General features: G+C 40.7%; 1 protein-coding gene across 1 annotated transcript in view; it reads right to left on the bottom strand.

The window, feature by feature from the left end:
* LOC144476586 (CD151 antigen) overlaps window positions 1-26718 on the bottom strand; it is a 137451-nt gene that overhangs the window by 66624 nt on the left and 44109 nt on the right. Inside the window, exon 3 of the mRNA XM_078193700.1 lies at window positions 15940-16032. Coding sequence (XP_078049826.1) covers window positions 15940-16032 — 93 coding nt within the window. The remainder of the gene's footprint in view (window positions 1-15939; window positions 16033-26718) is intronic.

Raw genomic sequence — 26718 nt, 5'->3', positions numbered from 1 at the left:
AATTTAATCACTGTTTTAGATCTCCAAGAGGCAAAGTCGGGGTTGTCATAATGGCCGCAAGCTGTAACACCTCAGACAGATTATTTACCAAGAGTGTTTCGATTAAGCACTTAATCGCCGAGCTTTTCAACTTGTTTTGCAAAAAGTCTTCTTTTTGTAATACATTCTATTTAGATGGTATAAAGAGTTCAGTTCTTATCGATTCCAATTGCTAGCACAAATTCCACCACGGTGAACTTTCACCCGTCGGAGCGAATGAGTTACAATCTGAATAAGTTACGACGCTAAATTAACAATCACCTATACCATCCTCCTCCTGTAGTCGGATCGTCCGCAAGTAATCCTCCTATAGGTTACAGTGGTGAAACAAACCATGGCTCGTCCATACCTTCCTGCGGTTCCCAATGGTAAAACAAACGTCAACTCGTCCACAACTAAAAAACTATTTACCTTCGTGGCGCAATCAAACGAATTCTCGGACACGCATGACTGTCTTGATCCTCGACTCGTAACAGTGTCATTCCAAACAATATTTGAAACGGATGAATTGCTTTCGCTTTTGTACAATTTTTAAGAAATTCTCAACCGTCGATCTTCGACTGTGAAAGAACTATGAAAATTGAAAATATCGATTAAAATAGCAAATAGGCGAATTTACCGAATTTATCGTCGTGATATTCATCACAATCGTAGATCCCGATCTCGATCGGAACTCTAGTTGTGAAACTATCGAAGCAGCGCTGCATCGCGACGACTATGAATAGGGGGCGGTTTGAATGGGATCTGCTAGGGAGTTGACCCACTCGGCAGCCAAAGGGATAAAGGTTCGGATCTCCCTCGACGAGCCGGAATAAACGGTAAGAAAATAATCCCCTCGATTCTGAAGAGAATGCCGGCCTTCCTGCTTCAGAGCTTAGAGCCCCTTACACCTCGGCATTCATCAGACCGCCACGAAAGAGGATCATCGCGCTGTACACGGATATACATGCATTCGAATGGAACTGGTTCCTTTTCGGCTCGCGCTCCTTTTCGACCGAATTCTATTCGTTTGTCAATGGAAGAAAGTGTCCTCCGTCTGGCAGCGACTCGCAGTATTTTAAAACGAAAGTCTGACTGCGAAGAAGTCCTAATTTCGACAATTTTCTGTTGCGGCACTTTTGACGTCTTCGTGTTGCTAAATCCCCGGAGGTTGTAAATTTGACCATTATATATTTATAATGATTATTTGAATACAAGTTTCCCTTTTCGTCTTGAAGAAAACTATTCTTCAAGATATTAATTATTCCAATGGTTATTGTTTTCTTTTCGTAATAGGTGACGTTTGCAATGAATTATTAAAAATTTATTATATAAAATGGAGAAAACTAATTAATCATTCCAATACATACGATTGAAAATAGTCAAATTTCTAATGGTTACAGTTGTTCGGTTTTTAGAGTAGAACTATCCGAATTGGTTATGGATTGATCATGCTATTAGTTTTGTAATGTAAACCCTAAATCTTTAATTCCTGTAGAACTGAAGTGCTGGTTTTAGCATTATATTGTTAAATTCAATTCCAAAATTTGCTCTGTGATATCATGATATCATCAGTCACATACTGAAATTAATTTTTTAAGATATTTTCCAGGCAGTCAAGTCAGTATTTTATTAAGGACTAGCACGTTCATTGCTGGTGTCACACTTGCGCCATGATGCACTTTTGAATTTTACGTAAAGAAAATCGTCAAGTCATTCGCTTCAATATTTGTTACACGTTTTACTTATTTATTATACATTGGTATTAAATGTAGTGAGGTAACTATAAAGTATGCTGTCTAAGCAAACGCTGGTAGCGTGTTAAAAATCCATAAATCATTGGCTCGTATGGCCGTGTACGTAAATAGCAGAAAATGTTGAACATCAGCGTTAAAGTTCACTTTCAAGAGTATCCAACAAACTTCTCAATCTATCAAAGCCGCCACAAAAGCGTATAATTTCGGCCACGAGAGGAGCAGTTCCTGCATCAAGGTTATGTCAAGGTTCTACCGAGACCACGAGAGTCCAGTTAGCCGTACCGGTTATCGGCTTTGCAATTTCGGTGGGCAGAGAGAAGGGAAGCTCATCGCAGCTTTGAAATATCTTTTCAGTCTTTTGAGTCTGTATCTGGCAGGGCTTGTCGTTGCCGACGTCGTTGAAAAAGAAGCCTCTGGCCCAGAAAAATGCAGGTACTCGCGCTACAGCACTCGGTAAACATTCTCCACTCGCTTTGACGCGCGGTTCGACGCGGTTTTCCGCGCAGACGACGCCGCGCCGACATCGACGCCGACGCCGGCTTGCGCGTTGCTTCGCATTGGGAAAGCTCGCCGAGCCGGCGGCGCTTTTGCACGCTCGAGAACTGCAACGGTTATTGAATTCGCGGCCCGGTGTTGGCTTATTACGCGGCCACTGCGATAATGTGCCATTCAGCCGTGCCCGGCGTTGTTCGAAACACCTTTCCAGCCGTCTGCCGCATGGTTACGCCGCAAAAGAACCTCTCGAGGACGCGAAAATCCAGTCGAAACGCTGGTAACCTGGGGAAACCGCTGAAATCGCGTAACGGGACGACTCGCAATATAATTCGTGATAACGTGCAGAACTTCTTCTTCCTCTTGGCGTACATTTTGCTTACTGTTGCAGCCACGCTCGTTACTTTCGTCGACTTTTGGAAATGTAGAGAGTTGCAAATTACAATCATTAGTAAACTGTGGAATCTATCCTTTATAAGGGAAAGTAATGAAGCTCCATTTTGAAAGAATTGGAAGTGGATAACAAAGAATAAATTTTGTATCACTTAGGGTAGCTGTCCCAATTATTGCGTCGGTCATAATTTTCGTGCTCTCGCATTAAAAACGTATGGAAAAAGGAAAGTGTTATATATAAATTGATGATCTATTCTTTATTATGCTTACCTACTAACATGCAAGATTCATAGAGGGTTATTACATTTCCCATCTGTTGAAATGTAATAAACATTTTTCAATTGATGCTGTGGAAGATTGAAGGAATTTAAATAATATGTACATAAAACAATCTTGACATCATAAATTTAGTACTAACAACGATAAAAAAAACACTAATGATGCATATTTATATATTTCTAATATAAATCCAATAATACGGTCAGATATTAGAACATGTCCATATTTACGTCTTTTATTAGACAGGGTAATAAAATGTGCGAAATCGAAGAAAATGGTGCCTCAAAAATCATTTTACCAGGATAAAATTTCATCACTGTTTTTAGTTCATCTTAATCTTTCCCCGCCCAAATAGACTACATGATTATTTTGTACAAAAATCGTTCGCGTCCAAAACATACGATACAAAAAACGCGTACAATAGAAATTCTTAAATATAGTAAACCTCGGAATAATTCCTGAATTAAGTTACGAAGAAAATACAGGATATATTCGGGAACACGTAGTACGCAAGCAAATTCGGTTGCAGCTTTCGATCTCCCTCTAGAAAATCCGTATTTTTCATCGGGGCCGCAAGCGTCTCGTGGTATCGCGACGCGTGGGCGGCGTAATAAACCGGCACCGCGGCGCGAATTCAATAACTTTCGGGGGGTCTGGGAAAGTCGAGGCTCGCGGTGCCGCAGCGGAGCATCGTCTGCAGTCAGAGAAGCCGTGTCAAAGCGAGCGGAGGATGTTTACCGCGAGAGCTGAAGCACCGGAGCAGCCCCGGAGCAGCAGAGTCGGGCTTATTGAAGGCAGTGGAAATTCGGGATCGTCTTCAAAGGAGCACGATAAATGATCACGGGAACGGTATTACCTGCTCCCGGGAAATTCCGCGATATTTTTTCGCACCTGTGCCACACTGTCTCGAGGCTCGGAGCACATCGGGAGCAAAAGTCCGGCTACCGTTCAGAGGAACCGCGAGAGAATGGCACAGAAAGAGTAACACAAATAGACGGGGACAAAAAAAAAGGAAAGAGGAAGAGAGACGAAGAATGAAAAAGTTGGCGACGGCCAATTAAAAAGTTGGTAAACCGGCCGAGGGGAAACTTTAAACGGTGAGCGACAACGGCGATCGCCGGGAACTGACTCGCGCCGCGAACTTCCTAATTGGAAGTAAATAAATGGAATGACTGAGAAGGAAGAACTGTCTCTATTTCTCTCTCTCGCTTTCTTTCTCTCTCTCTCTCTCTCTCTCTCTCTTTCTTCCCTGCTGTCGCCGTGGTCCAACTGTGTTCTTCCTTCTGGCGTCCTGCGGCAACAGTGTTCCAAGGGCCCGGAGAGGAATTCTCGAAGTAATTAAGCGGCTGCCACCAATCTTTCAGCCCGCGATCGCTTGGTAAACAGAGCCGACGCCGGGTCCTCTCTATCTCGCGTAAATGTCCAACGAGGTGCGACCAGCTTCCTTATTGACCGTCAATCTCGGCAACCCGGAACGGAATTGCTGTCGCTCGAGTAAAATATTTGAGAAATGGTGCTCGACCTTCTCAATCTTTGCGGTCTCAAGTCATTCCTTTATTTCTGGACTTGTTAGGGCGGCTTCTAACTTAATCGTATTAACATATTTGTAGGAGCTTGGCTAAATCATTTACTTACTGGGATACTTGCGCAGTCCGTTGCTCAGAAAAAGTCAGTCGTTTCGACCGAGAGACAGCCCTCTCCATTTCCCGAAATCCATTTCTATTAGGAAACCAACAAACCAATAAAATAATCATCAAGGCAACAAACAAAGTCGTCCGTCTCACCTAATCAAAATAATGGAATAAAATAAATTGGAAAAGACTAGGTGGAGCGGGCGACCTTTCTCTATTGTCTTTTGCCCATTGCGTTATTTAGTTTATGCATAGTGTTTCATTTTCTTGTTTCCTGATATTATCTTCAAATTTGTAACATTTTTCGTTAATTGTGTAAGATATGTGTAAGATTCCTGTACTCGAATTGCATGAAATAAATTTGATTATTTTCTCTTATACTTAATAAATAATATGGACTCATATTTAAAACCTGTATGACAACTGCTCAAAAAATCATATGATCAATATATGTATATATAAAAAATATGTACATAGTGTAGCACGTTTGCTGTATAATGCAATGACAAGTTACTCAAGTTGCCAATTGGTATAATAATTGTATTAGTCAGAAGAATCTGAAGGTATTGCTTTAGAGATAAGTCAACGTTCCTGCATCTTATAATCGTTGTATCTGTTTCACTTTGTCTTAATTGTTCCATGTCCGCGTCTAGCTCATTCGTAGTCGAGTAAATATAATAATACACACACATGCCCCACAATGCACAGGACAAACGCGTCTTGATGTATTCTTAGCCAATAGTGGTGACCACGGAGGAGCAAGACGGTGACAGGAGTCTGGTGGCGTTGTTTGCTTTTAATCGGTCGAACGCGACACCCTCGTTCCGTGGAGATTCAGTGTCGCGGCTCACTTGGGGCTAATAGTAAGGGATCATTTCTGTCAATAAGGGAACCGCGTTTACCTTACTTGCGCGAAGGCGTTAACAAACGAGTCGGTATTCGAATAAGTTGAAACAACGTTCCGATTAAAATTCAACTAATCTTCCAGATAAATCTCCAGACAAATTTTATCCGAATAGCGCTTTAACACGTTGAGCGCCACGTCAGCCATATATGGCTGACAGTAGACTTTCCGTTTAGGCCATGTCAGCCATCGATGGCTGACACTAGACTTTCGGTTTAGACCGCGTCAACCGCGCTGGCTGACAGCGTGTGACATGAGAACTTTAAAATTTACACGGTTTTATGGAATTATAGAAAATTTATTTAAAATTTACTTAATTTTGTCAAAACACAAAACTATCTTCTACTGCGAGAAGAAACATTGGCCCTACAGTACCAGCGCTTTTACGCGGCGCACGTGGCCTGACGGGGATCCCCTTAAAAATCAGCGTGGCGCTCAACGTGTTAAATATAGTGAATATTAACTCAATGAAAATTTATCGAAATAAATTTGTTTCGAATAAATTTGTAGGTAAGGGCCACACGACAACCAGGTATGATTTTTGAATTTACACATTTTTGCTGTTCAATCAAAAGTTACTGCTAATGACTGCTAATGTTTACTGCCTCATTATTGATATAAAGTTGTTAAATAAAAAATCAAAATCAATTGATCTTACTCTGCACATCCATAATAAGGAGGTTCAAATCCAATCGAGTAGAAGCAAGTGTATTATAAATGTTCCTTTTTCTACAATTTTTCTTATCACTATGAGTAAGCATAGATAAATAATTAGTAAAGGGTCTTAGGGGAACACTGACAATAATAGTTAAAGGTTAAAATAGAAAACGTGAGAAAATCATTTTGACCGGCACGACAGGTTTCTTATTAAAATAACTTTTAATTCCTCCGGAGCAGAACCATCCCTTAAACGAAAATACACGCGGTGTATCGCTTAAAAACGAGGTAGCCTACCTACGAGCGAAAGATTGCGCAACGGAGAACCAGCGTGACAACTATTAACTTGTTGAACCGCCGCCTCATTTAACCGGACGACCATTCGCGCTGAACCGGTGATTTAACTATCGAGAAGTCGAGAGTCGTTCCGAAGAAAACTTTTCCGAAAAAAGAACCAGAGGGAAGTTCTTTCTTGACGCTCCTCTCGCTGTCTCTATTATTCCCGTTTATTTGCCGTTCCTTTTGTTTCGCCTGTTCTTGTTCGAACCGAAGCTTTGGACGCTGGCCGAGGACATTGGAAAGTTTTCGAGCTTTTGTCTCGGCCGCGAGTCGGGGCTTTTGTTTAGCGGGCGTAAAACCGGGGGCTGTCCGTAAACTTTAAGCGTCGTTTCATCGCTCAGGCTTTCTTTAAAGGGGATGAGTCTCGATTAGATCTTAGGGGTGGTTCCGCCCGTTATTCTTGGCCCGTTCGCGGAACACCTGGAAGAGGAAGCGGCCAGCACAGTCTCTTGTCGCGGATAAATCTCCGAGGGTAATTCCGGGTTGATCGATTCTGTTCCAGATGCGACGGCCGAGGTGAAACCGAGGCGTGTTTGGGAACCGGGAGGCTTCCCGGGTGTTGCTTTGCTCCGTCGGGATTCCGCGAGAAGCTTCCGCGATGCTAGTATCGGTAAACGAGATTTGGTTTTCCATTTGACAATCTTTCAGGGACCAATGGGATTTATGAAATTGGGCACAGGGTGAAATAGAATATATTTGCAGTCGAATAAATTCTTTAGAAATCGTTATTAATACAAGTTTTAATCTTACGTAAGCAATAATAATTTGTACCGTTGTTAGGCAACATGAGTACACAATCAATTTTATTCCTTTTCAACTAGACTACAATTTTTATTATTTCATACGTGAAATTTTTATTATTTCAAAATTAATAATTTTGCTCTCCGATTGTACAAATAATGCCCTATTAAACAGTGAACAATTTGCCTGAAATGCAATTTATTGATTCCATTCTGCAAGATCAATCGCCTATAATAATAACAATCGTCGTCTATTTTTACGTCAATTAAGGGATTTCTACAATTAGACTTAATTATTAAAAGAATTTAGGATTATCGTTATACTTCAACTCACTCATCTTAATTAACATTTAATAAATCTTTTAATTAAGATTACGATTCTATGTTCTTCTCTGGAATTTCATTTGTCTAATAGTAGATTCTGGTATAGTCATTACAGCATTCAAAGGTAAGACAAACAATGCGATTATACGATTCCGCAATTAGGACGTCTGTCTCTAACATCTTGTATTACAACACCTGTCTGTACCATTCCTGTTACAACGTCCGTCTTTAACATCCCTGATGCAATGACTATCTCTATCCACCTTGTTAACTCGTACATCCTTTGACCGATCCGAAGGAAATTCTATTACTGTTACGTGGCTGCTGCTGCAGCACGAACATTGTTTACCTACGGAATAGATTACCGGATCCAAATCTCTGCACAGGAAAATGTCTAAAAACTTTTCATTAGTTTTCGATCTACTTTAAGCCATAGCTAGAATTAAACTGTAATTTAACTATAACTTAACTGTAACGTTTTACAAACACCAGTTATTTAGTAAACTTTTAACCTCTATATTAATTCTTTTTCTGTTTTTCTTTTTGTTAACTTTTACGTTAACACTTATATTCTGTTACGAAAGTTCAATTTTTACAATTATTTTCTATTCGATTGATAAAAATTTTGATGGTACTTTAAAGTAAAATATTCAAAAACTTCCTGCACTTTGTGGAACATTGGCAACAAATTGCAATTTTTGTAAAACGATTAATCGTTCAAATTACCGTATGGAAAAATTCTTGAAAATTCCTATTGCCTCCGGAATGCAATAAAGAATATATGATCGATACAGAAGCTGAACAGAGTAAGTCGACTTTTCTTTAAAAATGCGTCATAAATAAAATATAGTTAGCAGCACTGATAATGACTACGAAATGACTGAACAAAATTGTTCAGAAAACAATTGATTGACATTATTTCTGTGTTTCCTTTCTGGTTAAGTTCATTTATATAACATCTTGCATTAAAAATTGTATTCTGCATTATTAGCGAAATTGTTATTTTGTTACGGCAAATTTGCAAAATCCCTATTTATCTTAACATTGAGGTAAATGGACTTTCACCGATTGGTTTCCGAGTCGTTCATATAATTTAGCATGGATCGTTTTCTAAACTCATTTTCTCAATCAATCTGATTTAGTTTGAACGCGATCGTGATTGCCGGAGAGAAATCACTATGCAGCGAATCGTCTAGCGTATCCCCGAGAACGAGGCGTGCAACACTGATCCCGAGGCCGCCGGATGCTTCGGTTCGGGTACGTTTGTCAACTGTGTTGGCCTAAACCGAGATTGAGCCGCGTGTCAAAGCATTGTTGACGTGCTGTGATTGTCGATCGGCTTTCAGACCAGGTTGATCCTACGCGGTGATCAGGTCGTTCGATCGCTTTCGAAACGCAGCCGTGCAATGCCTGAAATAGAGTAATAACTAGTGATCGATTCCGCGTCAAAATCGAACCTCGCCCGGGAAACGAAACGTAATTATTCCACAGCGATCGCGAACTCAATCGCGTCCCTGAAAAGGGATGCAATTCCATCGTCTTCCACCGAAAGATGAATTAACCCGGTCTTCAATCCTCCAGCGGCGTCGAATCAATTTTTACTTTGTTATCCAGTTATTGAAGAGTTATTACGGCTCGATGGAATTCAATTATTCCGCAAATCGATTTGTAATTGAGAGAAATTATTCGATTAATGGCGGAAGCAGCAGACCGTAAATGCATCTCCTCTTTGCTTCACGTTAATTCTCGCGCCGCTTTTTAGGCAATTAATCCGTGTACGTGATAGATTTGCAAATTGTTTTCTCGCAAGTTTTCTCTCAGCTCATTCGATGTGTAACTATAATTGATAATAATCAGTTTCCTCGTATAGCATGTTAATTTTCTTTCATGTTATTTCTGTACGGCTATTCGGATGGTGAAAGTTTAACGAAAATTTATAGTAATAATAATAATAAGATGAATGTATAATATATAAGAAAAATATGTATATATAAACAAAAGAGTAAGAAAATTATATAATAGCGAAGATATATAGATTAATTCTAAGTAAAATTACCTATAATTCTTAAGCTTAGTCGGATACTGCTGAAAGGAGTGGATTGTAGGAAGAGTGTTGGAAGTTTTATACTTCGTGCTTGCGGTTTATCTCTTGATGAAATCACTGGCTTCACGGAGTGAGCACAAAGCTAGCAAAAACCAGTTTCTTATCCATTTCACTTTAAATGAAGAATCCCCCCTTTAGGCTCAATCTCTTATAATCTCTCATAAATATTCGAAACGCACAGCCGTCATGTAAAATAGTCTGGCAGTATCCCACTTAGGCAGTAGGAGCAACTCCATCTGTTCCCTTCTATAAATTGTAGCACACAAAACTTTTATGGTGCCTTCTCGCTCCATAAAACATGAGCACCGTGAGCAAACTCGGTGTCGCTGAAAACGCGAAGTTGAAGACGTAGATTCGACTACCCAGCCAAAAAGGAAACAGGAAATTCTGCGTAAACTAATTGGATCGGAGCGGCAATGAATTGGAACTTTGAACGCGGCGTGTCTCGCAATTAGCGTAAACGTTAGATCGAGCTCAATCCTACGTTCACGAACAAATATAGACATAATAAAATTGGAGGCGACCGATAACGAGGACAACGTAACGCTGCTACTCTCAGGCTCTTCACATGTCGGTAACGTCTATCAATAACACTGCATCCGTCACCAACAACGAATGCATCAATAACAACGAATCCAACAACGGCAATAACATCTCGCTGTAGCAGCATAATACGATTATTACACACTGCGAATTAATTATCAGGGGGGGACGTTCGGCGTCGGACAGGCAGCAGGCAGTGATTTATATTCATTACAAGTAGAAACAGCGAGCGATAGGCGGACAGGCCGATTATTCGAAGCGCATCCGACGAATTGACAAATTCGATTTCCTCGATAACGAAGCGTCGCGCGGGATTTTATTCCGTCCCTCCCCGTCGCTCGCAAAATAGCCTCGAAATCAACGACGTCCACCACGACGGACGTATAAACGAGATATCCGTTAGCGTTACGACCCGTTACGAACCGTGAATTACACTCAAAGCATCCGCGGCAGCACCGGACTTCGCGAGTTTCGAAACAAAAGCCAGCGCGGATCCGCGCGTTGCGTTGCATTCGCAAAACGCTTCGTGCAATCGTAAAACGCTCTCGGCCCGCCCCCCCCCCCCCCCCCCCCCCGCCCCCCGTGGCCGGAAGACAAGCAACGGAATTTCGCAGGTGAACGTTTCGCGGCGGAATGCGTTATTCACGATACACGCGGGATAGGAAGGGGCGCGGAAAAGAAAATCGAAAAGAGCAGAAAAAAGAAGCGGAACGCGAATTGAAGTCCGAATTACAGGTGCGTGCCCCGCCGCCACCCCTGTCCGCGCGCCAGCGCAGTTCCGCGCCGCCTCGTTGCCGGTAAATGGAATTTTAGAACAGGACAAAAAAATTGCCGGTAAATTGAAAAAATCTTGGCAACGCGTGCACGCGTGCTTCGGGAAATTGCGGAGGCTTTCCCGCCTCATCTTTGCTCCCGCGAATTTAATTTGCTGCGCGGCGAACGCGAAGCAGAATTTATGGGCATGCTAGTCAAGGGAAGAAACGCGTGGACGAACGATAATGCAGGCGACGAAATTTATTTATTTGTTTGTACTGGAGCCGGATTTGTCTTCTGTAAATACAAGGAATGCGCGGGGAATGCGGAATTGCGGAATTGCGGAGGAGGGAATGTGAAAATGTAAGAAAGGAAGAGCTCGCGTTTTGTCGTTTGCAATTGTGAACACGAGAAACGTGTGCAGAAGGGGAAGAGAATACGCAACGGTGGATAAAATGCAAAAATATAAAATAACGTGAGCAAGGATTTTTGGATTTTTAGTTTCAGTTCGCGTGCTTCGGGTAAAACTGTGTACGTGTACAGAATACGGATAGATTTTTGAAATGAATCAAAATTTACTTGCACTTTCGGTACTGTTAAAAGAAGAAGATGATGGTGAAGAAGCTGTGTTGAAAATCTTGACAAAAAGGAAGAAGAAAGAATATTGAAGAAAAACAATAGCAGAATTTTTTGTTACTAATATTGAGCCCGCCCATCTATAATATTGGATGACGGAATAATCGAGGTTATTCTGGATCACGAGAGAGCTAATAAATTTCCGATGCGGAACGCTAGGGAAGAGACAACATTCTCCAACAAAGTGAAAAATGCGAATCGAAAATACCACAAAGAAGACCAGAGGAAGTTGGAAATACGAAGAGATAGGAACCGCGTAACAAGTTGAAGGACCAGAAGAGCGAGAAGAGAAAATTCAGAGGGAAACGTTCGAGAAGAATGGAAAGTGGCAAAGCGGCGCGGTTGGAAACGCGGAGAGATGTGAGAGAACCACGGGTTGTTGGAAAAGGACGGATAAAGGGGGGGAAAAAAGGTGGCAGATTCTCGTTTTATTGTGTTCTGAGGTCCCAACGAAGGCACCACTTCTCCAAGAGTTCCGCGCAAACAAAGAGCGGGAAGAGCCCGCTCCGATGAATTCCTCTCGCGCTACGCCGTCGTTTGCTCGTCGCCCGCGTATTTTTTTCCGTCGCTTCGAAACAATAAACTCATCCAACGGTGTATTTCTCGGCGCTGTTCAGACCGTTTAAATTCTGAAAACGAACGCGCGGCAGACCGTGCGCGTCTGCCGGAAGCTGAATGCAACCTCGAGAACCGTCCACGGTTTCCGCGTTGCGCGATTCATCCCCGAGTCCCGGGACAGGGGAGCACAAACGCTTCCGTTTCGTTTTTCTAATTCCGAGCCGTAATTACGTGGATTCCGGGTCCCGATGGCTTGTCGCTGGCGCCGTTGCTATTTTCGCGCCCCGCGCACGGACCTCCCCACGCCATTTCATTAGTTTTTCTCCGGACCGGCGCGAGGCCAATTTGCTCGATGAATTTTTTAGCCCTGAGCACGCATCGCGTCGCACGCTGTTTAATTATTTACGGGCGCCGCGTGGGTTCCGAAGCCGCGGCGCAAAAAGAAGCGCCGGAGGATTTTTCAATTAACGTCGGGCCGCGCCGACCCCCACGATCACGGAACTTTCGGTGGTTACGGACCGCCCCTGGGCTTTCCGTTTAAAATAGTGTTACAGAATGTGAAAGCCAAGGATTTGCTATCTAAAGCGAGTTCGTTTTACGCGAATTTATAAGAGATCAGGCTTTTGTTTCGAAATTCCCCAAACTCGCGAATGCACGGAGTTCGGAAAAATATGTTTTGAATTCGCACGAATGTGATCTTATTAAGGGATGTCTTTTCTTTGCAACAAGCTCCAGATTTCTCCTCGCGTTTTTATGTACTTCGAACGAAAACTGCGCTACGAGAATTCGATCGTATCATTTTTCATTGTTATATTGTATAACTAAAGAGACATTTCTGAAAAATTGCGTGTAGAGTATCGTACTACGGTTATTTATACGAAGTTAGGATAATGGTACCTGTTACGGAACACCGTCAATTGTTATCTATTCTTGAAACAGTAGCACATCTTTAAACATTGTTCTCTCCAAATTCGCTCGTGCAAACACCGTTATGTAATGACTAGTTGTAAAACGAAATGTTTATACCTATGCAAGAACATAATGCTCTATATTGTGTACTTTAATCGTTTCATAGCGTCGACTTCTGGAACGCGCATACGTGGTACAGAAACGGTGTTCCATATTAGGTACATGCTTGCACTTTACGAGTGTTTACTCATATTATTTTTCATTCGTATTAAATAAATATTCCACAGTTCATATAACGTTATCGAGAAACATCGACGTATCGAACAGTAGTACGAATATTCAAAAATATCGGAACGTGAGGAAAAGAGTGGAATGAACAACAAATTTACAAGTTTTGCTTCAGTTTATACAATTGTCGCGTTCGCCTGGTTCCATGGAAGCGAGCAGGGAAGCACCAGCGGGGGTTTTTCATTTAACGCTGCGGTGAGAGAGTTCTCGATGTTTCATCCCGGGCTCTCGTGCCGCACGTTATCGAACGATTTCGCTCGAAAAACAGTCGAACGATTATACATATTCGAATGGTCCGGCAATCGCCGGAAGAATCATTTTTTTAGGAAGCCGCTCCGCGAAACGCAAAAATAGCGCCGCGCGCTTTGAAACTCGCCGATTGAACTTCCGGCACTGCGAATAGAGATCTACTGGATTTCGTAGTTGAATGCGGAGCATACACGAAGCTGTGCATCGTCGCGCGTAAAAATTCGCAACACCAAGGGAAACTGAAACAATGACGGCGTACGTGTATAGGCAACGCAGGGCCGCGTGATTATCTGTCGAACGGCTATGAAACCGATGCGAGCAAGTTTTGTTGTTACCGTTATCATACTTTCGCATTTATTTCGCGCCGGGAACATTGCAACAAAAGTTATTCGATTCTGCATTGCAACGATTACGATAGCCGCGGATTCTTTCGCGAGCTCTGTACGGACTAATCAATTTTGCTATGGGTTCCTACATTGATTCGGCACATGCAGATTTACAAACAAATTTTTCTTAGGTGCGAGTGAATATATAATAGTGTAAAAGTAACTTCTACATTTTTGTACATATAAGTATTTAAATTAATAGTTCACAGATAATGATAGGTAATAATTGACAGAGTTGATTTTAAAATAGTTGGTTTCGTTTAGATATTTGTAACAATGTAAAGTGATTTTAATATTATACACGTCACTGTATAATTTATATAAAATAAATATGCTTTCCAGTAACTTCTCGAAATCAAAGTTCGATGAAAATATATCTTTTCTTAACAGTTTCAATTATCTAAAAACAACATGCCGTATCATTTTATTCTCTTGATATTCTCCCTATTTTGTATATAAAAAAAACGCAGTCTAATAACGACCTGCTGTTCAGTACTGGAAAAAATAGCACAATTTCTGTCGAGTAGCAAGAGGGTATTCCGTTCGCTCCACCTGACCTGTATGCCGGTAGTCCCTAATTGTCTATGATCTCCCGAAATCCACTTCTATAGGTAAACGAGAAAACCAATAAACTAATCGACTCGAGGAGCAAGGCGCATCTGTTGCCCTCTCCACATAGTTACGTCTCTTACTCAGCGCGTAACTTAGCCAATAATAATGAAAAGTCTAGAATAAAAACGAAATAGAAAATGTTGCCTTGAAACGAGCTGAAGTTACTATTGAGCCAGCCATGCGTACCTTAGGGAGATACAGCGTGTTGAAGGAAAAATGGAAATTTTAGCAGCTTTGAAAATGTAGAAAGGTACGCTCTTCCCTTGGAAGTTGAACAACTCGGTGGAAAAATTGTTCAGATAGCAGTATATTCACAAAGGAATGCAGTTGCTTTCAAATGCCACAAAACGAAACTATCCCAATTTTGTTTCCTCCATGCAATACCCCAAATTTCCAAAACTAACGAGTCATTACAACTCTCATCTCATATCATCAGTTATTCTATTTGGCTGATTCATACATTCGAACAAAAAATGAAGAATTATTTAAATGAACAGAGCAATTTGTTATTAATAATCAATGATAATTATTCTAATAAAACATTCGACTCGAAAGCAAAGAATTCAGTCTCGAAATCAGTACCGATCGAGCTGCTGCATCGAATTCGACTGGTTTCTTCCAGTTCACTATGGCAGGCGGCCGCGCTGTTTCAATGCATCTAGACCGTGTCTAAGCCTGAATGGAGCACGGTAGGTTCGCGCATGATCTATCCGATCGTGGGACCGTGAACGTCGAAGCGGAACCGGGATACGGTGGAGGACCCACAATGGTCAATCTCTCCCTGGGTTTTCCGTTGGTTTCGCTAACCTGTTCCATTTACGAACGCCCCCGGCGAGCAAACGGTCCGTTCATCGAGATGGCGCAATTAAAATTTACAATGACACTCGAGCAGCGGGTCGCGGAAGCAATTAACGGTACAATAATCGGTGGGCTCGCGTGGGAGGGGACGGTGAAAAATTAATTGGGCCATTTTTCATGTTCCACTCGACGCGCAGCCCGCGTACCAAGCAGGAAGCAACTGCGCACAGAGGACAGAGACACAGGTAGAGAGTGTGTATGTAGGAGAGAGAGAGAGAGAGAGAGAGAGAGAGAGATCGGCAGCGTATGCCAGAGGTTTGTTACCACCGCGAGAGGTATCGGGCAATCAAGTTAATGAGGAAAGAGGAGCGAGCCGATAGGGAGGGTTAAAAAGAGACACAGAGACGCAGAGACGCCGGCCAGGGCCTTTCACCTAATGGTTTGAGAAACGTGCTCGTTTGGCCCGCCACAAGCCATTTATGGTAACACGTCTGCTCGCTCGCGTGCCCGACGATTTTCGTCGACCCCCGTGGCCCCTCTTTTTGTCGGCACTTGACCTGGACACTTACCCTGCGTCATCGGTGTCCACCTTCTGGTCGAGCCGCGGCACGCATGTCCACTTTAGAATTTTCGAATACACTCGGCTACTGGTCACTGGTTTCCTGAAACAAACAACAGACAGGTCAAACACGAATCTCGAATCCAAAATTCAATTTACCTCTCCATTTTTACGATAGCTGTGCAGTTGACTTCCTGCATGAGAGTGCGACTCGTGATAGATATTTATAAACTACGGATCTTTGTGCATAATAAAGATGATCTTTATCAGTTGCAACGAGTGATCTCTGTTTTACGCGTATCTCATTTTCACGCGTAGACGTGTACTTAATGTGCACGTGTATAGATTGGTGCCATTTTTAACCTTTTAGATACTACGCGCCACTATAGTGGCTTTCGCGAATGGCTCGTGCTTTACTCAATTGTTTTATTATTTATTAAAGCAAACAATTAAAGTGGAAGTGTGTATATACAATATATTAAGAAAAGAATATATGTTATTAGTACTATATATAGATATCCGGAAAAAGTATGTATTAAGAGAAAATCGTAATTTAGTTACGAAAAACTTTATTTGCGCAAAATCCTGCCGTATCTAAAAGGTTAATAAACGTGGACATGTGTCTTTCAATACATCTGTGGATGTATATCAAATCCGTGTATTTCAATCGAAGTGAACACGTGTATCTTAACAGACTGTGTACTTCCACACGTGTATTTTAGTATACATGTGACCGTGTACTGTTAATGTTTTTTTTATTTTGCATATTTATTTGATGTAGAATAAAACACCTGTATTTTTAAATATGCAAATAATTTGTAAAAAAATATGTTTTTTTCTTCATGAATTTAAAAATATACACGTGTACGCTTATGTTGAAATACATGTGTTGACCTGTTTTGAAATACGCAAATCTTGATACGTGGGTTAAAACTGACACGGATCTATACACATGTATATAAAATGCACGTTCGAAACCGTGATCTATACTTTGCAACGACAATAAATAAAATTTTCTTTTCTTCTTTAGTAATTTCAAAGAGTTGACAATAACATGCGATGCTCTAAATTCTCTTAGTACCATCGTTATTTTAAATTTCATCCATCCAGTTACATCATGTAACAAACTGAATTTGAATAAATTGTTTAGAATGCGAAAGAGTTAATATCCGTTCACTACTATAACTTGCATCCTTTTAGTTTCAGTTTTATCAAACAAATTACTCGGCTCTTGTGAGAATTTTTAATTTTGATATTCAGCCCTTAACATGGTAACAAAGTTCCGTAAAATTCGTGTGCTACAGTATAAACACAAATTTAAACGTATTTTACATAAAAATTACATTTTCATAAAGTTACGTTTGTTCCTAATTACGATTGGCTCGCGCTAACGAGCAATAAAACATCGAATGCATGATTTCGAAACGCGATACATATTACGATCGTCGCTGTCGCAGAGTTAAATTGATATGTAAATGTCCGCGGTCGACGGCGCAAAAGTTAATTAACATATCAAGTCGTCTTGTTGCCGACGAGAATGAGATCCACGGTCGAGAATTATGCCTCGGCGCATTAACGTTTTTCGTTCTCCTGTCCGAGCAACCGAACGGCGCGTGTCCACTCATCGGCGCTTCCATCATCCACGCGTGATCGAGCACGATATGCATTCTAGAAGCACATTCCCACGGAAAGGACACCGTCGTTTAACAACCTGGTACGCAGCTCCGACTCCATTATATCGAACGACAACGACGACAACGCGGCCAATTTCCGTGAAACGGATAGACGAGCAACTTAGTTGAAAAGTAGTTAAAGCCAAACAATACTGCGAGGATGCAGAGGTGGGGAAGAGAAACGGGATAGACGCGAAACTGCTATAGCGATAAACCACTGGAAACCATCCGAAAGCGAACTGGATCGTTCATCAATCTCTCCGTGAATTATGAGTGGGTCTCGACACTTCGCTGTCGCGCGCCGTGCAAGGCCGAATTGAGAACTTCGTGTGCTGTGTAATGCTCTATGAAGTCGCAAATGAACCCTGTTCCGCTCGTTCCAGCCATTACGCTCGCTGCTGTCACTTATCGGTATTTTAAATCTGAATCATTTGAATATACTATTGGATTTACATTTAGAATGACTGAACGGTTGCGAAAGTTATTAGAGGAATATCTAATCACCGACGAAAGTCACATGTACATACATTTAGTTTAATTATATTTACATTTTAGTTTAATTATATATTTTTACATATTACATTTTAGTTTAATTATATATTTTATTATAATGCTTAATTTTTAATTTATTTTTATATTTCAATGAAAATTAAAATGTTACACATTGAGTTATCTATTTGCTGTCCTTTTCTACGTTCGGAAAAGGTCCCGAAAAATTTCGATCATGGACGGCCTTGGAGCATGCTGCTAGCACAACCAGGCGCCACGTGTCTTGAACCTTACTGCTGTAATATCATGTGGTCGCAACAATATTTTCATTACTTTCCTCAACTTTTCGAGCAGCATTACGATCTGGATGTTTGACTCGCAAGGCGTCACGAGGTAATTTAGGAGATCTTAATCAAGCTTCTCTCAGGTATTCGGTGTTTGTCTTCGAATTAACGCTCCCGGAAGTTTCTCGAGGGGTTTGCCTGCCCTAAACACGATTTCTCGCGGCTGGTTCCTCGAGCATGGTTGAACGTGAACGGCGAACGACGACACGCTACAAACGACTGGCGGCCGGAACAGAGCGTAAACTCGGCCGGCGCGGCGTGCAAACGCGATCAGATTTACGAGCGCGGCATTTAACCGCGATAAGCCACGGGCCCGCTAATGCGAAACGTCTGCGGGGATTGAGCGTTAAGCGCGCCACGTTCTCCAAACTTTTCTATGGGCATTCAGACGGCGACGCGTCGTCGTGGATGAGAATGATGACGGTGACCACCACGGGCGGGTGTTATTTTCTCGGCCGTGATCCGGCGAAATTCTGAACCGACTACTGAAAACTTAAGCCGTCGTTCGATTATCGTAAAACGTGACCGTAGCAATGTCTACGGGTCTCGCAGATGTCAAACACGAGCTGCGAACTGTTTTACTGTCTCGTCGTCAAAAACTTATAGCAGAACTTTGGTTATCCGAATCGAAGGAACGGTGATAGAACTGTGTGCTACGGCGGTGAAACCTGTCCGCGTTGAATGCTGAACTATGGATTTTTCTGCGGAATGAGAAATGCATCCGTTGCCAGAAATAGGAGTCGCGCAGGATGCGCTTTCGTCTTTTAATAATTTGTTTCAAATTGCGACATTTTCAGTTGACTGATTACCATAGGTTGAACAATTTCAGTGTGAAACAAAAAAATTACACGGAAAGTAATTAAAACTTCGATGGCGGGGCTCGGGTTCGTCTGGTGCCAAAGTGCAAAATATTGTTGTTTGACTGTCTAGCTTCTAAAAATTAATTTAAATTTTGCACAATTTTGAAAATTTTTCTCAAAAATTGTGCCATTTTTTTCAGCAACAGAGAGTAAACAACTAGCGTGTAAAATAGAGTTTTCAAAGAAACCCTTTATATTCAGTTTCATTAACGTTTTCCAAAAGTTTTTAATTTTCTTCAGTTATGGGTACATTTAACTATGATTATTGTGTACGGAAACAAATAGCAATAATTAACACGTACAACTCAGCACATTCATCCAACATAGAGATGTAATATGACTCGATGTTTTTAGAAGTAATTTATGCAACGATATTACCCGATTTATTTTATGTTTCTGCCTACTTTTATCGGAAGAACGCCTCTAATCGATTCAGGATGATACTACCATTCTAACATCAATATCACTATCTATTATTCTTATGCATCAAATTCGAATCAGGTTATAATAAACGCTAAAATAAACGCTAACCAAGGTTTCCATAACCTAGTTAATAATTGCCACTTTCGATTTCTCGCGACCGATAGAAAGAGTGTCTTAGACTTTCTTAAAAATGGAAGCGAAACACGCGAGTCGGGTACGTGACGACAACGCGGACAAGATCAAAGGAAATCGTACAGGCATCTGTAAATATTTTCCTTTCGGACATATTTTTGCCTGAGTGGAGACGCGGTCTGGTCGTTTGAGAAGTGCCGTAATTCGTAATGCCGGTTTCGTGTATGCCGCAAGATGAATCCCATTGCCTCGAGCCGGAGAAATTCATTTTCCCAGAAACCGACTGTAGTGCCCAGCCCATAACGAAATGGAAATATTTCTCGGGAAAAGTTGTTTTTCAACAGAGTAGCTGTTCTCGTTCTCATAACCTTGTCCAAATATAAATTACCGGCGAAAATTCACCGCACTCGCGACAGAGACAGCGGATTCGTTGGATCTAAAAGCGCATCGTCGGTACATCGGACTAAATGAAATACACGGCAGGTACGCATGTTTTCGTAAAAAGTAAAAAATATAGCGAGGCCGTAAAATGTGTAATGACGCACCTCGCTATGCACTCGCAAAAGAATTCATTTCGACGGATCGCCCTGCGCGTTTCGTATCTTCGATAATGTGGAATGTTTTACAAATCGTTGCATCTCGTTTCCCTCGAGCAATGCTATTTTTCTGTAGTCGAGTAAATAATTCATTACCACGTCGACGCGACACGCGTTTTATATATAAAATCGGAAAATAGATATCAGAGCGAGAGCGTCGCATACCGATACGATGCAATAACCGATCATAGGCGTTTAATAATTTATTGAACGCCACTTGTGCAAACGTCTCGACGTTTCAAGGACTTCGCGGCTATGCTTTTCTGCACGACCCGGCAATGCAAAAGCGGGGAGAAACTGAGTACGGCTCCACCGGGTCAATCCTGGTCGTGTTACAAGCCTCCCGACTCGTTTTGCAATATTAAGCACGTACCATTCCTCTCCGAAAAGCGCCGCGAGACGTGCTAATAAAATTGAAACCCACGGGCCGCCAATGAACAGCGCCGTGAAACTTTTATCGTGCCGATAAAGGAATTTTTACTCTCGTTTCTGCGATGCCATGTTGGCTGCCTCTACAAATATCCTTACACCTTGCACATTAAGTTCAGCGGCGCGCTAACGCTGCGGTAAAAATTCGAACGAGTTCCGAATTGGAACGATAACGAAAATGGCTGAGCCTCCAAATCGTGGCCTATGTTATCTCTGTAGGATAGATGCCACGGTTGTAGCAGAGTTAAGGATTTATATGAACTTCAACGGAAGTTGTTGAATTTCAACAAATAAGTTGAAATGCAAAAATCAATCAAATTATTATTTACCACCGAATATGTTTAAGATGTGAAGGTATGCGATGGTTTATTGAATCTCTTCTGATCGTTATTGTTTCTGTTGAATTGATTCGTGTTAGTTACCTGAAATATCTCAAATAAAAAGGACGTATTTTATACCTTTCTTTAAATAATTAAAGTTCTGATTAAAGTCCAATTTATAGTTCTAATAGTGTTTAATAATTAATTATTCCCATAACAAATTCATAATTCTAATAGAAGTATTCATAAAGTATTGTAGGGTACAAGAAATGAGCAAGTATTAATAGATTATTTAATAACTTCATTTTTTAATGATACGGTAATAAAATGATTCTTGAGTACGCAAAATAATTTAATGAATAAAATGCGTGTTTTCACTGTTTCCCACACCAGTTCTGTCTATGTCTAGTTTTATTTCTAGCCGTTTGGAAAATTGCATGTTATACGTAACATATATTTATAATACGGAAGGATATAAAATGCTAATATCAGTATAAAATCTTGCTTTTATACTTTTTACTTTTTGTAGTATTTCTCTTCAATTAGGTCTTAATTAAAAAAGTCTAGACGTTCAATTACAACTTTTATGTCAGATTTATTACACAGTCGCGGACTGCAACGTGCCAATCCCACGTTTACGAATGTGACTGACTCGAACTCGTTCGAACGCGTCCATCGTGTCGAATCACAAAGCATCAATTCAATATAATATATTCAATAAATAAAGTTGTCTGAAAGTAGAGACGTCTTCTCGCTTGTCTCATATTTTCTAAACACGGGCAGACTACGTTTTAGGTGACTTAAATAAACAAACGAAATCATTGAAATTATTAGAAAATGCACCGCGAATCGTCGTTTGACTTTCATTTTATAGGGATCGACATAGAATATTTTACCTAATGGAAAACGTTGTCAGCAAGATATTTTGATGACGTTTGATGCACGATTCACCAGGCAGCAAGGCATCGCGGGTCTCGGGCCGAGGCGTTTTAGAGCCAAGAGGGAAACAGCATCGAGCAAAGATAAAAGGCAACAGCGCGGTGATTGAAGCTTTTCTCTTGAGAACTGCTGAAGCTCGTCGAGCAGACTTTCATCCCTCACTCGTCAACAATATCCAAGGGTTCGTATCAAAGACTGCCGAGACACAAGCATCGGGAGACGGAAGACGACTCTCCTGGGTCAGTTCCGGACACGATACACGCCCGCCGTCTCGTTTTGCAATATTAAGCACATTTCATTCGTCCGCGAAAAGTCTCGCGGAATCATCGTATCAGCCTTGAAATAATCATAAAAGAATGTTCGGATTCCCTTTGGATCCGATCAAAATTCGACAAATTCACTTACGTAAGTGAAATTAAACCGTAAATCATTTTCGAAAATATGTCTTATACTGACATGATTCTAATCCACATGTTTATCTGTCGGTGATTATTTGTTAATTGCTTTCATTATTGCAAATTAGTTTTAATGTCTTACTTAATTAGTGCCATAGTAGAAAAAGAGTTGCAAAGATTGGTATCGATTCTTTAAAATTACCCTAAACCCTTTCGCATTGTCGATGGAAAGGGTAATTTCTTCGTTTCTTTTATTAGAAAAATAAAGATGAATTACTTCGACATAATTGTTAATTTAATATAATAATATATTACGATAATAAACTTTTTACAAAAGGATGGATAGATTACTTTAGCCAGAAGCTAGTAAAATCTGAATGAAAAAACAGAAATGAAAGAGAACTAAGTATAAAATAAAATGGCTCAGGTGCCATTCTCTGAACCCATATGACGGTCAAATATTCGAGACGTGCAATTGAATCGTAACATCGAAACCAATGTGAAAAAATAAAACTCGAGAATAAAGCTGTCCCGGTTTCCGATGCTGGAAGATAACGCCAGAAAGAAAATGGTACTCGGGCGACAACAATGTTTGAAGAGATATTCCCGGATATAATGGAGGAGCACCGTAAACAGTATGGTGGTTTTTGGTTCGCGCCGGAGTCTCTCTTCGAGCACTTACTTTTATCATTTTCGCTGTACAATTGTCAATAAAACGTTACGGAGTTGCGGCTTACACGTTCTTGACTAGGACGCGGTCGGAGAAAGATAAAAGAAAACAGAGAGGCGTTTTCCGTGGCAATCTTCCGGAGCCCGGCCGAGCCAACTTTCATCCGGCAGTCGCGGAGAATATCCGAGCTTTCAATCAGAGACTTCGCGAAGCTCGCAGCTATTTACCCGGTATTGGAAGCACTTCGCACTTCGATGGACCCAGGGATCTTCGCTGCACGTTTTTCTCTCGCCGCCGAGGCGATTCGCGAGATCGTTTAGCGTGCTTTTTCTGGTCCCTCGATCGGAGCCGTTCAATGGGAATTTGAATTTCCGCGGCGCAAAGAGGGGCCCTCCATTTAAAGTCGCTAAGTCGCCGTTCATTAGCAAGCCGGCTGCATAATTCACTCCACCCCGTTCGTCCCCGATTTTCGAATTAGAGATTTTACTGGCGGGAATGGATTTTATCCGGCAATCCATCTGAATTCCGAAGACCGGCATCAGAATAAAATAACTATAAAAGTAAATATTTTCTGTAGAAATTGAACGATACAGTTAACTGTTGTAATCTTTTTCAAAAGTGTGTAAGTTACTGTAATTAAACTGTTTATGTTTGACTTTATTAATATTTGATTTAAATACGACACTTTTACAAAGTATATAAATTAATTAAGAAAGTATCCTTTTTAACTGATCAGATGTTTTGTCGAATATACTCGTCATAAAGATATGGCAATATTTTATAGCAGACTTACATTCTTCTATTACTTTTGTGATTATGTATTTGAAATATTTTTTCTTACTGGGGACACATTTAATGATTGACTCAAGATTGATGATTCTTTTTGCAACTGGGCTCGTCAAAAATGTCTTATACTGAACGATTCGCTATGCGAATAAATGATGAATCCTTCTTTGTATTGTTTTAAGTTGGAACTTGTGATAATGGTACGCAGTCCGTGTATACATGGACAAAGTTGACTCGAATGAATCTTGTTAAAAGACCTACTGCAAGAACTTCATCGAAATCTAATTAATATATAAATTTATATTAATATAAATAATATCTAACTACATTATCTACTAAATTATAAAATCGTAATTGATAATCGTAATTTAAGACCTTACAGTTCTAAATCACTTACTTTGATGCCGTTCACCCGGAACATGGTAATTTTAAATTAACAGCTCACGGATGGTTGCACTTCAAAATTCAATGTTACCGCACAAATCTGCGACGAATTTCAAAATAATTTGCTTGTCTGCATTGAATGCACTTCATTTGCACGCCTGCATGGAATCGATATAACAAATACCAGTACAAGCGTATCAATGATGATGAATATTGTCGAGTGAATTGAATCATTGATTGTACAATACTTTTCCGGAGAACCGACGCAACAAAACGCGGATTCTGTTACGAAGCCGAGGACTGTCGAAGCAATAAAATGGTTAGCATGCAGTGCATTCATAAAATTGTTTGCGCTGGCATGACAGTGCATTTTTGAACGATTCTGCGAGGCTCGAATTATTAATTATTCATTTTCGTATGGACACGTTAATTAATATTTCATTTTCGGTGGGGGGATATACGGTTGGGAGAGTTGTGAATATTTACAAAATAAAATTACCCTGTCGACGATAAATTAAACTTTGTGCCAATTCGCGGATGAGAGCGAGAACATCCACCATGCGTCTCAAAGTAAATTAAAAATGTGTGCAGCTTATTGCCGCTTTTAATTGCCATGGCTAGGTAATTCGTTCGTTTTTGGAAGTGCGGCTTAATACTTAATTTCATTGCTATCATTTTTGTTACTGAGATTTTCGTTCTTTTCATGCAAGCCGCTATTACCACAACCAAATTAATTATTTATTATTACTGTTCTGAATTTTTTACGTTTAGAATGACCTATATATATATAACATTCTTATCTTCATTCTTACAATCGTTTAATGTACTTTTACGGCAGGAATGATCATGTTTTTAAAACTATAATTAAATTATAATTATTTTTATTTAAAACATCGAAGTATGTTTGGTTTGTAACTAGATGTAAAAATAGCTCTTTGAAGTACTCCACGTAATATAAACATTTATAATGACCACAATTTCGTCTCCAATTTTCCTTTTGATTTGTATGCAAAACAATTTACGGTACTCGATCGCCAAAAATACATTTTACTGTTAACCATTTCTTAAAGAATTTTTTAAACTCATCGCAAAACAATTCGTTTTTAATCTTTTAGTCAAATCGACGTTCCAAAACACTTCTACCGAGCAGAAAATATTAAGGCAACATCGCCCAACCTAGACATACTGTCTCTTGCTGAAAAAATGGCACAATTTTTGTCGAATGACAAGAGGGATATCCCGTTCGCTCCGCCCGACTTGCCCGCTTGTAGTCCCTACATGTCTATGATCTCCCGAAATCTTATTCTATTGGTAAACGAGACGACCCACAACCAAATCGACCCGAGGAGCAAGGGGAATCTGTCGCCGCCCCACATAGTCGCGTCTCTTGTTCAGCGTGTAACTGAGCCAATAGTAATCAAAAGTCTCGAATGAAATCAAAATGAAAGAGGCTAGGAAGCAATGTGGTGGAGCGATACGCTGACGTTAATCAGGGGGCGTTGTTTGTTTAAATTCGGCCAGGTTCCGAGTGACTCGTTTCCTGGAAATTGAGGCTAATAGGAAGGGATCATTTCAGCCAATAAGAAAAACGCGTTTATCCTACTTCTGCGAGAGCATTGATCCAAGTAAATTAATATTATACCCATCGCCACCGATTCCAGATGACTGATTGCAGAATTCTTATTTTCTATTTACTGCAAATAAAATATTTCGAAGAAATTAATGAATAAATGTCTGCACACAAGCATACATCCTAATATAGAATTGATGTACATATACGGGTGATCCATACTCGTTTCCATAAGTAAAATTTTTTATGAACAATATTAATTCTTAATTTCACAGCGAAGCAATTCACGTTTAAGTTCTCTCTTAAAAAGGTAGACTGAACGTTGCTACGTGCGCACAGTTAATGGTACAAAAGATTCGTCATGAAACACCCGGTACGAATGAAACATGGTTAACGGTGTCATTTCTTCGTGGATCACGGCGAAAGAAAAGGAAATTAAAACCGTGTCGGCCCCATATATCCCGTAGAAGAACGAGTTCCTGCGCGATGTCGTTAATTCGAACGGCGCTATCCTATCGCGACAGTGGCGACCGTTAAATTTCCGAAAATTAATTGCGCGACTGCGGATCTATAAACCGGCAATGAAACATAGTTACAACGGGCCGTCTGGAATCATTGATGACAGGCTAATCGATACCGAAACCGTTCGCTCCAACACCGACGACACCGAGGCCGTTTAATAACAGCAATATTGTTCTCTGCATGAACTCGTTAAAAGTTATGATTGGACGTTTATACTGGCACAGATTTGCGTCGTCCGATTCCGGAACTGGGATGAG

This window comes from Augochlora pura, chromosome 10, assembly GCF_028453695.1.
Source record: "Augochlora pura isolate Apur16 chromosome 10, APUR_v2.2.1, whole genome shotgun sequence".
In the NCBI taxonomy this organism is placed as follows: domain Eukaryota; kingdom Metazoa; phylum Arthropoda; class Insecta; order Hymenoptera; family Halictidae; genus Augochlora; species Augochlora pura.
This window is presented reverse-complemented; position numbering and strand designations above follow the sequence as displayed.